This window comes from Eretmochelys imbricata, chromosome 2 (assembly GCF_965152235.1).
Source record: "Eretmochelys imbricata isolate rEreImb1 chromosome 2, rEreImb1.hap1, whole genome shotgun sequence".
NCBI lineage: Eukaryota > Metazoa > Chordata > Testudines > Cheloniidae > Eretmochelys > Eretmochelys imbricata.
The window spans coordinates 266,132,384-266,149,645 of record NC_135573.1 but is presented as its reverse complement, the minus strand read 5'-3'; the positions used below and the strand labels follow the sequence as shown (position 1 = coordinate 266,149,645).

The 17,262-nt window shown below is 45.0% G+C and overlaps 1 protein-coding gene across 4 annotated transcripts in view; it reads left to right on the top strand.

The window, feature by feature from the left end:
* The window catches only part of SMARCC1 (SWI/SNF related BAF chromatin remodeling complex subunit C1), a 183,713-nt gene that overhangs the window by 123,473 nt on the left and 42,978 nt on the right, over positions 1-17,262 (top strand). For all 4 annotated transcript variants that reach the window (XR_013344985.1, XR_013344986.1, XM_077808520.1 and 1 more), the window contains exons 23-24: positions 4,470-4,584; positions 5,578-5,732. Coding sequence is in view for 2 of the 4 variants with exons in the window: in XM_077808520.1 (XP_077664646.1) it covers positions 4,470-4,584; positions 5,578-5,732 (270 nt within the window). In the remaining 2 variants the exon portion in view is untranslated. The remainder of the gene's footprint in view (positions 1-4,469; positions 4,585-5,577; positions 5,733-17,262) is intronic.

Genomic DNA, 17,262 nt, shown 5'->3' with positions numbered 1-17,262 from the left:
AGTTTAATTCAGTGAGAAATTGGCTGTCCAAGATTAAGTACCTTTGCTCTAATCTGACACAAGATCAGTAAAGAGAAATCATAGTCCTCCAAGAACCATTCCTAATTTTTGAATTTAGTGTAACTCAGTTGTGTTGGACTGCCAAGTGCTCAGAGTAACCTATTGTTATAGCACAAATATAAACTGAGAGAGACTGAGAGGATGAAAGACAGAAAAGGGTTCTTGTATTTCCCTTCTGGGTGCCAGGTGGAGTTGGATTGGCAACCTGAGTGAAGTCATTTATTCATAGTTGCATCACAGACAATGGCAATGCAAGCTACCCTCCTTTGTCTAGTGAATGTGACTCAACTCTGATTTAGAGCTTGAACCTAAGCCTATGATAGTCAGTGGCAACACCCCCCCCGCCCCCCCGTAGCTACAGGGAGCTGCGGGAACAGTGCTGGGAGCAGGGGCAATGCGCAGAGCCACCTTCCACCCCACCCCCGCCAGGGGCTACAGAGACATGCCAGCAACCAGCCGCTTCCAGGAACTTCCATGGGGCTATGGAAGGCAGCCTGCCTGAGCACCCCTTTTAGCGGCCTGGAGATCGCTGGCTGTGATTTATTTTTGCGGGGCCCCCCTTGAGCCAAGGCCCTGGGCTGCAGCCCCTAAAGCCCCTGCCTTAATCCGGCCCTGTGGGAGATCTGCAGCAGCCAGGCTGGGGAGCCAGGAGGCAGCTTTCTTGTCAATTTCATGGCTCAAGCAGAGCTGTGAAATTAACAAGAATGACAGCCAACAGCCAATGTGAGGAACCATGTCTACATAGACAGTGAGTCGCCCTAGGTACACTGACATAAGTCTTACGCCTCTCATGGAGGTGGAGTTATGTTGGTGTAGTACAGCACTTACGTCGGCAGGAGTAAGTCTGTAGTGTAGACACTGACGTACGTAGGTCCACATAAGTTGCCTTATGTGGACCTAACTCTGTAGTGGAGACCAAGCCTAATACTCAAAAAACATAATTCTGAATGTTACTCCTTGTTTGCTGTATTCTCTCCAGTAAGTTTATATTGCTTTTATGAAATAATATATGTAAATACAGTGCAAGGTAATCATGGGCATGAAAATTACTGTTCCAAATTTATTGGAAACTAATTCCTGGTCTAGTAGAACAGAATAGATTAGACATTCAGATAAATCCAAATTACTTGCAAATGTTAAAATGTTTCCCACCTCCACCCTTACGCATAAAATCACTGCTCATGTCATTAATACAGTTAAGGCCCTTAAGTTGGAATAAGCTAGAATATGTGAAGAATTCCACTTCTTTGAGTAGTGTCCCTATGGGTGCTTCATGACAGGGCATACTTCCTCGGGGCAGATTTATCACAATGTCCAGCCTTGTTTCAACAATCCAGTAGAGTCTACAAACCCCACTGCAAGAGCTTTCCTACAAATTCTGGGCCATATGGCAGCCTGTATGTTCATGACTTCCCTAGCAAGACTTAACTCTTGGTGTCTTCACCTGTAATTGAGAACCATCTACACTCCCAACGCTTTCGATCCAAGCAGGTGTCCATACCTCATAGGGTCCTCAGTCATCTGAACTGGTGGAAGGATCCACAGAAGGTGTTGGGGGGTGTTTCATTTGTACAGCCTCTTCCCATGAGGATTGTCACCGCAGAAGTCTCCCTCATAGGCTGGGGTGCACAATTCCAAAGCCTTAAAGCTCAGGGCAAATAGACCCCCTCCGTATCAACATATTGGAGCTCAGAGCAGTCCATTATGCTTGCCAACACTTTCTCCACACACCAAGGACCACCCAGTCAGAATAATGCTGGACAACAGAGCAGTAAAGTTTACATCAATCAGCAAGGAGGAGCAAGATACCAGTCCTCCTACACCAAAGCCATAAAACTATGGAACTGGTGCACATCACATCGCATGCATATCTTGGGGGTCATCTGCTGGGACTACAGAACACAATCATAAATTCCCTCAGGAGGCAATTTAGCATCAACCACAAATGGGAAGTGAACAACAAAGTGTTCTGAGAAATACGACTTTCCTGGGGCCATCCACAGGTGGATCGCTTCACTACTCCATTCAATGCAAAGAGCAGACGTCTGCTCAAAGTGTGGGCCCGACCACAACTCGGTGGGAGATGTCCTAGTCATTACTTGGCCACAAGACCTGCTATGCCCTTATCCCCCAATACTGCTCCTGTTTAAGTTCATAAAGAAACAGAGACAAGAGGAACTAGTAACCATCTTCATAGCACTGTCATGGCTGAGACAGGCTGTGGTTCCCAGAGCTGATTCATATATCTACAGTCTCTTCTCTGCCTTTTTCTGACCCTGATTCTCTTCACCCAGGTATCAGCATTGGTCCCCTCCCCCAGTCTTGCAGCACTTTACCTCCAAAAGCATGGCTGCCTGATGGCCCTCTGGTATAGCATAGGTCTGCTCTCCAGAAGTTCAGTGGGTGCTGCTCAATATCAGAAAGCACTAACTAGAAAAAGTGTGGAAACGCTTCCAGGCTTGTTGCAACCATCAAGCTGTACTTCCTCTCAAATCCTCTGTCGCATATCCTCAGTTACCTGTCAAATTAAAGACTACAGGCTTATCGCTGAGCTCCATCAAAGTTGTTCTAGCTGCCATCACAATTTTTCACCCTCCCGTACAAGGAGTCTCAGTCTTCACCCACCCCAGCACTGCAAGATTTATCAAGGGTCTATTTAACCTCTTCCTACCAAGGAACCAACTGCACCATGGGACTTCACCTTAGTTCCCAGTGCTCTGAGGAAACTCTCATGCAAACCTGTGGGGAGTTACTGCCTCCTTCATTTGTCCCTTAAGACCTTGTTCATGTTAGCCATTACTTCGCCTAGGATGGGTGGGGGATCTTGAATCCTTGATGGAGGACCCATCATACACGGGGTGCTTCCAAGATGAGGTGACTTTACATCCACATCCTCGCTTCCTTCCTAAAGTCTCTTCAGAATTCCATGTTAATCAGGATATTCACCCACCAGTATTTTACCCCATGCCTCACTCTAGTAGAGAAGAAGTGACCCTCCATACGCACTATTAAGAGCTCTTCCCTTTTACCTTGACAGGACTTGGCCCTTTTGGGTTTCCCCTACACTCTTCATCTCTGTTGCAGAAAGAATGAATGGACATCTGATCTCCATCCAGAGATTGTCCAAATGGGTTGCAGGTTGTGTCCTGTTAGGCTACAAAGCCTTAGGGGTTCATCTCCCTCCTCCTTTCCCCCGAGAGTTATTGTTCATTCCACCAGGGCTCAATTCACCTCAGCAGCCCTTGTCAAAAATGTATGCAACTCAGACATCTGCAGGGCAGCCACCTGGTCATTGCTGCATATATTTTACCAGCATTGCACTCTCATGCCTGCCTCCAGGACTGACATAATGACACTTTCCTACAATACTAGATTCAGTTCCTTGATGCCCTCCTCCTTAGTGGAGGTACTACTTGGGAGTCTCCTTATGTGGACCATCCAAAGGGACACTACTTGAAGCAACAGGAGAGGTTACTTACCATGTACAGTAACTTGAGTTCTTTGAGATGTGTGTCCCGATGGGTGCTCCATTACCTGCCCTCCTTCCCCTCTGCCTCAGAGTCTCTTTCTTGGGACTTTTGTGGTTGAGTAGGACCTGGAGTGGCGGCAGGTCTCCTCCTCTCTATATACTGTTATATCAGGGCACGAGGTTTCTAGGGCACAGGTGTAGACCTGGGGAGACAGCTGACAAAAATTTCTGATCAAGAGCACACTGGCGCCCTTGCATATCTAGACATGGAGCATCCATAGCGATACAAATCTTGAACTGAAGTACAGTTCAAGGTAAGTAACTTCTCCTTCATTTTATTTCCCTTCCTTATGCCACACTTTTGCAAATACCTGTTGCTTTTTTCTGTTGGACAAAAATACTCTTTCCCACTGTGTGTAATTACACGGCGGCACTCATTGCCACATGATATTATTGAGGCCAAGAACTTACTAAGATTCAAAAAGGGATTGGATGTTTATAGGGATAACAAGAATATCCAGGTTTATAATACTGAATGCTAACAAAAATTTTGGAAAGGATATAAAATCTCATGCTTCAGTCTTAAAGCAATCTGTAACTATTAAGGATTAGAATGAAATCTTTGGGGAGGGACAAGATGATTCCACTTCTCTCTACTGTGAGGTTTCTTGCACTGTCTGCTGAAACAAAATCTGGTGCTGCCCCCTGTTGAAGATGGCTTCCTGGACTAGATAGGTCATGGATCGGATCCAATATGGCAATTGCTTTGTGCCCAAGAACCTTGACCATGGTTGTGAAAAGAACAAACAGGCAGTCCCAAACTGAGTCCACCTTCTCAAGGATGATAGAGCATTTCAAAGTGAATCTGTGACCAAGCTAACAAGGAATTTTTTCTTATGTTTCACTTTCTCTCTTCCGTCATACCCCTCCAACACTCTAGGTTGAAAGCAAAGGAGAAGGTGAAATAGAGGAAGGTGATAAGGTGCAGGAAGGAGAAAATGAGAGAAATCCAGAAAAGGAGCAGGACAGTGAAGTCACTTCTGATACCAAGTCAGGTAATAGACACCAGCTGTTACTTGAGCTGCATTTTAGTTTTAAAAGCCTTTTTCCAAAACTGTAAGAATAGACTATAAAGTTAATTGTGGCAGAAATATTTCCTCTCGCACAACAGGTCTGCAGCTTGGTTCAGCAGCAGATATTCCAGTTCATTTCACAGAAAAGCTCAAGTGCTAAATTCATATTGCAATCATTTCAGACTTCAGTTAAGGGACTTTTTTCATCTTGGCTGTAGGGACTGGGTGAGCAGATTGCTAAACTAAAGTGAGCACAAACCATATAAATGAGTTTATTTCTATATGCTAATCTATTGGTCCATTCCTAATGTAAAGAAGCAGATGAATGGGACTACTATGAACACAACTTTGTGCTTAAAAGCTTAACAAGCTTTCTCCGTTTCCTTACAAATCATTTCATTCGGCTAGTTGGGAATAAAGTACTGAAAAATCATAGTATCTTCCTATATTTTAAAATACCATGTCATTTCTCATATGAATCTGTGTTCTGATTGTCATATAGATCTGGCACATCTTTTCTGACAGGATTTTTTTCATCAGGATTTTAGGGAGGACAGAGCAAAACAATAAAAAGGTCTCCATTTGCCTCTCAAAATGGAGACGTTCATGGAATTTGTTTATTGGAAATACAACTTAAAATTATATTGATACTAAGTCTAAGAAAAAGATGGGAAGAGAAGAGTGCACAGGGGTAGGAAATGAAAGCACTTTAGGAGCATCACCCTTAAGGGTTTTGGGGGGATCCTCTGGAATATACATTTTGTGGAGGTATTCAAACTGCTTCTGTAGCAGTATGTGGAGAAATGCTGAGGCGCTATAATAATGTAAAGCACCTAAGTGGGAGAGTTGTAATGTGCATGCATGGGTTTATGCTGTGTGAGCACAGAAGTACGTGCTGTGTAAATCCTGTCCCTGATGTGATAATCATTAACAGTGAAGAATGAATGTAAAGAAATTATTGGGTCATCTCTTTAGAAGAGAAGGAGGCAGAAGAGAACAAGGAAAACGTTGATGCGTGCAAAGACAAGGAAAGCGAAGCTGGAAAGAAGAAAGTGGAACACGAAATCTCTGAAGGAAATGTAGCTACAGCTGCAGCTGCTGCTCTTGCCTCAGCTGCCACCAAAGCAAAGGTTTGTCCTATACAAATGTCCACTGCAGCTGATTTCCAGTTTCAATTGGGAAGTGTTCAAAAATGGCCCATTGTTCCAAACCACTGGGATTTTAAGTGCTTTTTTGTTTGTTTGTGCTCTTTCACTTCCGCTGTTTGCACACTATCCTTAAATGAAATTGTTTCCCTGTGAATAGTTTAATGCTACCATTGTAAACTTACTAACGTCAGGGTGAGCATCCCCAAAAAAGGTCATCTTTTCAATGTGTAACGTGGGCAGTTGTCTCTGCTGGGTGTGCTGTTAGTGGTCAAGGAACAGGATTGGGAGGCAAGATTTGTGGGTTCTCTTCTTGGATCTGCCACTGACTAGTTGTGTGACCTGAGGCAATTCATTTAACTTCTCTGTACCTAAGTTTTTTCATCAGTAAAATAAGTGTAACACTTACTTCGCAAGACAATGTGATAATTATAAAGATCTCTGAGATCCTCACGTGAAAGGTCGTCTGTTGTTTTTCAGGGCTGGATATTGAGAGAGTGGTATTTTTTCCATTCCATATTTGTGTTAAATGGCCTCTTAAACTTTCCAGCCACAAATCAATGAATTATTTTTTTCAGTCTGCCTTTTTTATGTATATTTTTAAATCCTTTGATTCTCACTTATTAAGTTGTCTGCAGACTTTACCTAATGAGCCATAGCTTGAATCAGTGTTCCACATGGCAGCTCTGGCTTACAGTTTTTATTGTAAATATCTTCTGAATATCCTGCTTCATTCAATTTAATGAATGTTACACCCTTCTTCCTCTTCATATTTAAGACCTCTCCTCTACTTCCCAGATAATTTGTTTCATTGTAATCCTTTCTCTGTCTTTTTGTTCTTTTCACTAGCTCTGCTGAATACTATGCATCACAAACTCCAGGTCAGGTTTTAGTAATAAAATGTATAACTAGGTCCAGTTGGGTGGGCCTCAGCACTGAAATTGCTCGTATAGTAAAATACCCCAATTAATTATTGCTGTAGGATGGATTTGTGGCATTTTTCTGCCTCTGTGAGAGACCCTTATTACTGTGACCCCATCGTGTGTGGAAAGTCAGTTAGATTATCTGCCATATCACTTGCCTGGTTTGCTTATGATGATGTTTTGTAACTTGTGCTTCATCTCCTCAGAGAGGGAGAGAGAGTGTGTGTGTGTGTGTGTTTTCTTGGCAGGTCCCTTGACACTGCTTGGGATGCATACTTTCCAGTGCTGGATTTCTTTGTCCTGAATTTTTTGACAGTGGCTGAGTAGTCATTGCCATGCTAATGAGCTTAGGAGAGGCAAAAATAATAATCTGGTAGAGCAAGGAAAAGCTGTTAGTCCCTCTGGAAAAAGAACTCCAGTTGATTGCTGCATATTTCTTTGAAACAAACTGACCTCAAAAGAGGAATGGGAGACAGACAGCCTCTGGCATGGTGGGGGAAGGAAGAAATGAGGGTTCACACAGAGCCCCAGCCTTGTGGGGAGAAAGGAGGATGCTAGGATAAGTTGGGGGATTGGGACAAACAGAACCCCTGATAGCATGTGGTTGGAGGAACCTGACATGCTGGGAATAGATATTCACTATGGGACTGCGGGGGAGGTGGCCACAGAGAGCCCTTGGCATGGAGGGAGAATGGAGCACATAGAACTCCTGCCATGGGGGGAAGATTAGGGGACCTTGGTATGGGGGGGAAGAGTAGTATGGGGGAATGCACAGAACCCCTGCTGTGGGGGGAGCAAATGGGGGACCTTGGTATGGGAAAAGGAGGTTTTGGAGGGCACACAGAACCCCCGCAGGATGAAAATGAGGGGAGTTGTAGGGAGGGGTGGCACACGAGCTTGCAGAGGGATCGAGGGAGCCCTGGCATGTGCGGTAAGCTTGTCCAACACAAGTTACATAGTGTGCTCCCCCCATAGTTTTTAGTGGAGCCTCTGGTTCTTACTCTCTTGGGGCATATGGATGCTGTGGGTGCAAATTTGAAGGTCCTGAGTTTGTAGCATCCATGTGAGGAAGTTACAGCACAGCATTTTTGTGTGCACTGCTATTCTCACCCCTTTTGTCCAAACTGCAGGTCAGTGTAGACATGTCGTTAGAAATACCAGCAGAGTTTGGTCCCTGTGGTTTGTTATATTCCCAGATAATGAGTCATACTCTGGCTTCTGTCGTGACTCTCTGACAATTGTTCGGGGGGGGGCAATGTAGTCGACCTACAGTCTAGTCAGGTTTATTAATATAGGCCTTATCCCCTTCCCCTGAACATACTTGTACTCATTTCTGATTCGATTTGAGTTGTTGTGAATTCTTATCTGCGAAAAGGGCACTCTGTCAAGTTAGGGTATGATGATGTCACTGTAATGGGATCGTTTAGACGCTCAAAACCCTTGAATTTGAGACTGTTGGATTCAGGTAAAGCAATCTTTTAGGTAGTCCCCTTATGGCAATGGCTAGGTTTAAAGTCTTTGAAATGTCATACATCATTTTATTGAGACTGATCTCAGAAAGGGGATGAGGTTGAAGCTCCATTTACAGTTTGACACACACTTTAAAATGTAATATTAAACTGGCATACAGGATTCCCCAATTGTTCGTTTATTAATTTTAGGATTATTTTGAGATGTGAATACCAAGGTGACTTTTTTTCTATCAGCCTTATAAACTCAACCTGAGATCTGAAGATCAAGCTGTTCTTTCTGTCCCTTCCATCATCACTATCGAGGATTAATTCAGAACTTAAATGTTGATGCACGAGCCATGGCAGAATCAGATCAGGCTTTCATGGCTATGTTAGCACTGCAAGGCTAAAAAGGAATAAATGCTTTCAGTAAAGTAAGCAGATAGTGGTCACAAGGAGCAGATGTTTTGAGCCATTTAAAGAAGCCATTTGAAAGTTGTGTTCTGACACACCTTCTAGATCTCTCTTTTTTTAATAACCCTCTGTCTGCTGTGATAACCCACACAATTGTGAAAAAATGACAAATACCCCTTAGTTGTGCTTCTCAGGTCTGGAATTCCTTTCTTTCATCAAGAGGTGGTAAGATGATCAAAGTATTTTTTAATTCTGATCTAATTTCTGTAGAACCTTTTATCTGAGGATCTCAGTGTCATAACAAACACTAACTAAACTACACATCATGCCTGGGAAATATGTATTATACCCATTTTACAGATGGCAAAACTGAGGCATGGATATGATTTGTTATATTATAGTGTGAAATGGCTTGGGATGCATAATAAGTGCTGCACATGTGCTGTGTGTGTGACTGAGTGTAGCTTTCTGGACTCTTGATCTGTTAGATACTTATCTGTATATTTCCTTTGGGTGCAAAAAAAGTAGTGCAGACTGGAAATGGAAGAATGTTACACTAGTGGAGGTTCTCCCGATAAACTGGGGTCCTTGCTTCATGATCACATTTGGTGATAACTCTAGTGAATGTTTCCTTTCAAAACTTATTTTAATATCAAAAGATCTAAACAGCAACCTAGTTTATATATGCAGTCAGTGCAATACGAGGGGCTGAATGTCCTGAAGCACTTTACAAAGCAGTCAGAGCATGCAATGCCTTATTTTAAGCCAAATTCTAGAGCTATAATATGAGACTATTTCCCAAAGAGGCGCTGGTGCTTCAGACCATCTGGCTTCATTGTAGGTAATTTTGCATGTCTGCATCTAGGTCTGAAGAGTAGAAATGGAGGTCTTCCGTAAATAGCAAAACCCCTTATAGCCTGAGCACCATGGATCGATGGGCGTTTTCAGGCAAGCAATAAAAATGTAAATAGGAGTGAAATTTAATCTTTTATTTTGAGAGGCTTCCTGCTCCCAATCAAGCTCGTGTCCCCATTTTCTTCCGTTGGTGGTGGATGTAAGAGGAAGAAAAGGCTTGGATAATGCAGTCCTTTTGATTTTGACAAAGGCACACCAAGAAAATTTATATTAGAGGAAATAATGTCCTGTAATCAGGACCTTCACGCTCCAGAGTAAAATTGGAGTGCAACAAGGCCTTCTCTTCCCATTTGCACTAAAATTTCAAACAACATTAAGGCCTTTTGTGAGCCATGTCTGTGTCTGAGATGGAATAATTTAAACTTTAATATTAACCCCAGACCACTAAGGCCTGGTCTACACTTGGGGGGGGGGGGGTCAACCTAAGTTACACAACTTCAGCTATGTGAATAACATAGCTGAAGTCGACGTACTTAGATTGACTTACCGTGGTGTCTTCATTGCAGTGAGTCAACTGCTGCCGCTCCCCCATCGACTCTGCCTGTGCCTCTTGCTGAGCTGGAGTACAGGAGTTGACAGGAGAGCGCTCGAGGGGTCAATTTATTGTGTCTAGATTAGACGCAGTCAATAGATCGATCGCTGCCCACCGATCCGGCGGGTAGTGAAGACATACCCTAATTCTAGCTTATATGGAAAGCTATTAAAAAGGGTATGTCTACACTACGGAATAAGGTCGAATTTATAGAAGTCGGTTTTTTAGAAATCGGTTTTATATATTCGAGTGTGTGTGTCCCCACAGAAAATGCTCTAAGTGCGTTAAGTGCATTAACTCGGCGGAGCGCTTCCACAGTACCGAGGCTAGAGTCGACTTCCGGAGCGTTGCACTGTGGGTAGCTATCCCACAGTTCCCTCAGTCTCCGCTGCCCATTGGAATTCTGGGTTGAGATCCCAATGCCTGATGGGGCTAAAACATTGTCGCGGGTGGTTCTGGGTACATATCATCAGGCCCCCGTTCCCTCCCTCCCTCCGTGAAAGCAAGGGCAGACAATCATTTCGCGCCTTTTTTCCTGAGTTACCTGTGCAGGCGCCATACCACAGCAAGCATGGAGCCCGCTCAGGTAACCATCACCCTATGTCTCCTGGGTGCTGGCAGACGCGGTACGGCATTGCTACACAGTAGCAGCAACCCCTTGCCTTGTGGTAGCAGACGGTACAGTACGACTGGTAGCCGTCATAGTCATGTCCGAGGTGCTCCTGGTCGCCTCTGTGAGGTCGATCAGGAGCGCCTGGGCAGACATGGGCGCAGGGACTAAATTTGGAGTGACTTGACCAGGTCATTCTCTTTAGTCCTGCAGTCAGTCCTATTGAACCGTCTTATGGTGAGCGGGCAGGCGATATGGACTGCTAGCAGTCGTACTGTACCATCTTCTGCCAGGCAGGCAAGAGATAAGGATTGCTAGCAGTCGTACTGTACCATCTTCTGCCGAGCAGCCATGAGATGTGGATGGCATGCAGTCCTTCTGCACCGTCTGCTGCCAGCCAAAGATGTAAAAGATAGATGGAGTGGGTCAAAACAAGAAATAGACCAGATTTGTTTTGTACTCATTTGCCTCCTCCCCTGTCTAGGGGACTCATTCCTCTAGGTCACACTGCAGTCACTCACAGAGAAGGTGCAGCGAGGTAAATCTAGCCATCTATCAATCAGAGGCCAGGCTAACCTCCTTGTTCCAATAAGAACGATAACTTAGGTGCACCATTTCTTATTGGAACCCTCCGTGAAGTCCTGCCTGAAATACTCCTTGATGTAAAGACACCCCCTTTGTTGATTTTAGCTCCCTGAAGCCAACCCTGTAAGCTGTGTCGTCAGTCGCCCCTCCCTCCGTCAGAGCAACGGCAGACAATCGTTCCGCGCCTTTTTTCTGTGCGGACGCCATACCAAGGCAAGAATGGAGGCCACTCAGCTCACTTTGGCAATTAGGAGCACATTAAACACCACACGCATTATCCAGCAGTACATGCAGCACCAGAACCTGGCAAAGCGATACCGGGCGAGGAGGCGACGTCAGCGCGGTCACGTGAGTGATCAGGACATGGACACAGATTTCTCTGAAAGCATGGGCCCTGACAATGCATGCATCATGGTGCTAATGGGGCAGGTTCATGCTGTGGAACGCCGATTCTGGGCTCGGGAAACAAGCACAGACTGGTGGGACCGCATAGTGTTGCAGGTCTGGGACGATTCCCAGTGGCTGCGAAACTTTCGCATGCGTAAGGGCACTTTCATGGAACTTTGTGACTTGCTTTCCCCTGCCCTGAGGCGCATGAATACCAAGATGAGAGCAGCCCTCACAGTTGAGAAGCGAGTGGCGATAGCCCTGTGGAAGCTTGCAACGCCAGACAGCTACCGGTCAGTTGGGAATCAATTTGGAGTGGGCAAATCTACTGTGGGGGCTGCTGTGATGCAAGTAGCCCACGCAATCAAAGATCTGCTGATATCAAGGGTAGTGACCCTGGGAAATGTGCAGGTCATAGTGGATGGCTTTGCTGCAATGGGATTCCCTAACTGTGGTGGGGCTATAGACGGAACCCATATCCCTATCTTGGCACCGGAGCACCAAGCCGCCGAGTACATAAACCGCAAGGGGTACTTTTCAATAGTGCTGCAAGCTCTGGTGGATCACAAGGGACGTTTCACCAACATCAACGTGGGATGGCCGGGAAAGGTGCATGATGCTCGCATCTTCAGGAACTCTGGTCTGTTTCAAAAGCTGCAGGAAGGGACTTTATTCCCAGACCAGAAAATAACTGTTGGGGATGTTGAAATGCCTATATGTATCCTTGGGGACCCAGCCTACCCCTTAATGCCATGGCTCATGAAGCCGTACAAAGGCAGCCTGGACAGTAGTCAGGAGCTGTTCAACTACAGGCTGAGCAAGTGCAGAATGGTGGTAGAATGTGCATTTGGACGTTTAAAGGCACGCTGGCGCAGTTTACTGACTCGCTTAGACCTCAGCAAAACCAATATTCCCACTGTTATTACTGCTTGCTGTGTGCTCCACAATATCTGTGAGAGTAAGGGGGAGACGTTTATGGCGGGGTGGGAGGTTGAGGCAAATCGCCTGGCTGCTGGTTACGCGCAGCCAGACACCAGGGCGGTTAGAAGAGCACAAGGAGGGCGCAGTACGCATCAGAGAAGCTTTGAAAACCAGTTTCATGACTAGCCAGGCTACGGTGTGAAAGTTCTGTTTGTTTCTCCTTGATGAAACCCCCCGCCCCTTGGTTCACTCTACTTCCCTGTAAGCTAACCACCCGCCCCTCCTCCCTTCAATCACCGCTTGCAGAGGCAATAAAGTCATTGTTGCTTCACATTCATGCATTCTTTATTCATTCATCACACAAATAGGGGGATGACTACCAAGGTAGCCCAGGAGGGGTGGTGGAGGAGGGAAGGAAAATGCCACACAGCACTTTAAGCACAGCACTTTAAAAGTTTACAACTTTAAAATTTATTGAATGACAGCCTTCTTTTTTTTGGGCAATCCTCTGTGGTGGAGTGGCTGGTTGGCCGGAGGCCCCCCCACCGCGTTCTTGGGCGTCTGCGTGTGGAGGCTATGGAACTTGGGGAGGAGGGCGGTTGGTTACAGAGGGGCTGCAGTGGCAGTCTGTGCTCCAGCTGCCTTTGCTGCAGCTCAACCATACACTGGAGCATACTGGTTTGGTCCTGCAGCAGCCTCAGCATTGAATCCTGCCTCCTCTCATCACGCTGCCGCCACATTTGAGCTTCAGCCCTGTCTTCAGCCCGCCACCTCTCCTCCCGGTCATTTTGTGCTTTCCTGCACTCTGACATTATTTGCCTCCACGCATTCGTCTGTGCTCTGTCAGTGTGGGAGGACAGCATGAGCTCGGAGAACATTTCATCGCGAGTGCGTTTTTTTTCTTTCTAAGCTTCACTAGCCTCTGGGAAGGAGAAGATCCTGTGATCATTGAAACACATGCAGCTGGTGGAGAAAAAAAAAGGGACAGCAGTATTTAAAAAGACACATTTTATAAAACAGTGGCTACACTCTTTCAGGGTAAACCTTGCTGTTAACATTACATAGATAGCACATGTGCTTTCGTTACAAGGTCGCATTTTGCCTCCTCCCACCGCGTGACTACCCCCTCAACCTTCCCCCCTCCCTGTGGCTAACAGCGGGGAACATTTCTGTTTAGCCACAGGCAAACAGCCCAGCAGGAATGGGCTCCTCTGAGTGTCCCCTGAAGAAAAGCACTCTATTTCAACCAGGTGACCATGAATTATATCTCACTCTCCTGAGGATAACACAGAGAGATAAAGAACGGATGTTGTTTGAATGCCAGCAAACATACACTGCAATGCTTTGTTCTACAATGATTCCCGAGTACGTGTTACTGACCTGGAGTGGTAAAGCGTCCTACCATGAAGGACGCAATAAGGCTGCCCTCCCCAGAAACCTTTTGCAAAGGCTTTAGGACTACATCTAGGAGAACCGCAAATGCCAGGGCAAAGTAATCCTTTCACATGCTTGCTTTTAAACCATGTATAGTATTTTAAAAGGTACACTCACCAGAGGTCCCTTCTCCGCCTGCTGGGTCCAGGAGGCAGCCTTGGGTGGGTTCGGGGGGTACTGGCTCCAGGTCTAGGGTGAGAAACAGTTCCTGGCTGTCGGGAAAACCGGTTTCTCCGCTTGCTTGCTGTGAGCTATCTACAACCTCCTCCTCATCATCATCTTCTTCGTCCCCAAAACCTGCTTCCGTATTGCCTCCATCTCCATTGAAGGAGTCAAACAACACGGCTGGGGTAGTGGTGGCTGAACCCCCTAAAATGGCATGCAGCTCATCATAGAAGCGGCATGTTTGGGGCTCTGACCCAGAGCGGCTGTTTGCCTCTCTGGTTTTCTGGTAGGCTTGCCTCAGCTCCTTCAGTGTCACGCGGCACTGCTTCGGGTCCCTGTTATGGCCTCTGTCCTTCATGCCCTGGGAGATTTTGACAAAGGTTTTGGCATTTCGAAAACTGGAACGGAGTTCTGATAGCACGGATTCCTCTCCCCAAACAGCGATCAGATCCCGTACCTCCCGTTCGGTCCATGCTGGAGCTCTTTTGCGATTCTGGGACTCCATCATGGTCACCTGTGCTGATGAGCTCTGCATGGTCACCTGCAGCTTGCCACGCTGGCCAAACAGGAAATGAGATTCAAAAGTTTGCGGTTCTTTTCCTGTCTACCTGGTCAGTGCATCTGAGTTGAGAGTGCTGTCCAGAGCGGTCATAATGGAGCACTCTGGGATAGCTCCCGGAGGCCAATACCATCGAATTGTGTCCACAGTACCCCAAATTCGAGCCGGCAACGTCGATTTAAGCGCTAATCCACTTGTCAGGGGTGGAGTAAGGAAATAGATTTTAAGAGCCCTTTAAGTCGAAATAAAGGGCTTCATTGTGTGGACTGGTGCAGGTTTACATCGATTTAACGCTGCTAAATTCGACCTAAAGTCCTAGTGTAGACCAGGGCATAGTGTTGCAAACTTTGCATTAGAAATAGAACTGTAAGTGTCACAGGAGAAATCTTGAAATTAGCTTTTCTGGGGGAGGTTGGTGGCTGTGGGACAATTTATTAAAAGAATGTGTCAGTGTGTTTTAGAGGCAACACAATATAGTGGTGAGTTGGGAGCTGGTCATCAGGAGACATGGTTTCTGTTTGCAGATCTGGTAGTAACTTTGAATTTGGGCAAGGCACTTCACTTCTGCACTATAGTTTTCCACATGTAGAATGGAGCTAATAATCCCCATACACACGCCGTTTGTAAAGTGCTTTAACACTTTTGGTGAAAGGTTCAAAGTGGTAAATAAAAAGTTTTTTTGTATGAGATTTTTGTTTGGGGTTTTTTGTTTTGTTTTTTAATTGTTTTGGTGATACACCCATTGCATCTCTTCCCTTCCCAACCCCAAATTGCTGAATTAATTTTCGCTGACCATGAAAATGCATTTCAGGACCTATGGGTCCTTTCATTTTTTCCCACCACTGGACACCCTTTCTGCTGCAGATTGATATAGTGCTCTTTATCTAGTCATGTGGTTGATCAAAACAGCCTATGACAAGAATACTGATTTATAAATAATCAAGACAGAAGGGATCATTGTGATGGTGTAGTCTGACCTCCTGCATAACACAGCCCATAGAACTTCCCTGAAATAACTTGTTTGAACTAGAGCAGATCTTTTAGAAAAACATCCAGTCTTGATTTAAAATTTTCCAGTGTTGGAGAATCCACCACAGATCATGATAAGGTTCTCTCGTGGATCAGTAACTGGTTAAAAGACAGGAAGCAAAGCGTAGAAATAAATGCTTAGTTTTCACAGTCGAGAGAGGAAACTGTACTGGGACTAGTCTCGTTCAACATAATCATAAATGAGCTGGAAAAGGGGGTAAACAGCGAGGTGGCAAAATTTGCAGACAACACACAATTACTCAAGATAGTTAAGTCAAAACCTGACTGCAAAGAGTTACAAAGAAATCTCACTACACTAGGTGACTGGGCATTAAAGTGGCAGATGAAATTCATTGTTGATAAATGCAAAGTAGTGTACATAGGCAAACATAATCCCAGCTATACATATAAAATGATGGGGTCTAAATTAGCTGTTACTACTCAAGAAAGAGATCTTGGTGTCATTGTGCTCAATGTGTGGTGGCAGTCAAAACAAGCTAACCATGTTAGGAACCATTAGGAAAGGAATAGATGGTAAAACAGAGAAAATATCATAATGCTACTATGTGAATCCATGGTATGACCACTTCTTGAATACAAAGTGCAGTTCTGGTCACCCCATCTCAAAAAGGATATATTAGAATTGGAAAGGTCCAGAGAAGGGTAACAAAAATGATTAGGGGTATAGAACAGCTTCCATATGAGGAGAGATTAAAAGGACTGGGACTTCTTGGCTTGGAAAAAGATGACTGAGCAGGATATGGTAGAGGTCATGAATGGTGTGGAGAAGAGGAATAAGGAAGTGTTATTTATTCCTTCACTTAAATAAGAACCATGGGTTACCTGATTTAAATTAATAGGCAGCAGGTTTAAAACAAACATCAGAAGGTACTTCTTCACACAATGCAGAGTGAATCTGTGGAATTCGTTGCCAGAGGATGTTGTGCAGTCCAAAACTATAACTGGGTTCAAAAAATAATTCGATAAGTTCATGGAGGATAGGTCCCATCAATGAGTATTAGCCCAGATAGTCAGGGATGCAACCCCATGCTCCGGGTGTCTCTAGCCTCTGATTGCCATAAGAGGGGAGTGGATGACAGAGGATGGATCACTCGAGAATTGCCTATTGTGTTGATTCCCTTTGAAGCCCCTGGCATTGCCCACGGTTGGAAGACAGGATTTTGGCTAAATGGACCATTGATCTAACCCAATATGGCCATTCTTATGTTAAATTGTTCTAGTGGTTATTTACCCTCACCGTTAAAAATTTGTGCCTTATTGCTAATCTGAATTTCTTGCTTGAGCTTTCATTGAATCATGTTATACCTTTGTCTGTTAGATTGAAGACCCCATTGAAGTCAGATATTTGTTCCTCATATAGGTACTTATAAACTGTGATTAAGTCACCCTTTAGTCTTCATTTTGATAAATTAAATAGATTTAGCTGCTTGAGTCCCTCACGGAGGCATATTTTCCAGTTCAGTTCTTTAATTATTCTTGTGGCGCTTCTCTGAATCCTTTCCAGTTTTTTAGCATCCTTGAATTGTGGGCACCAGAACGGGACACACGATTCCAGTAGCAGTCGCATCA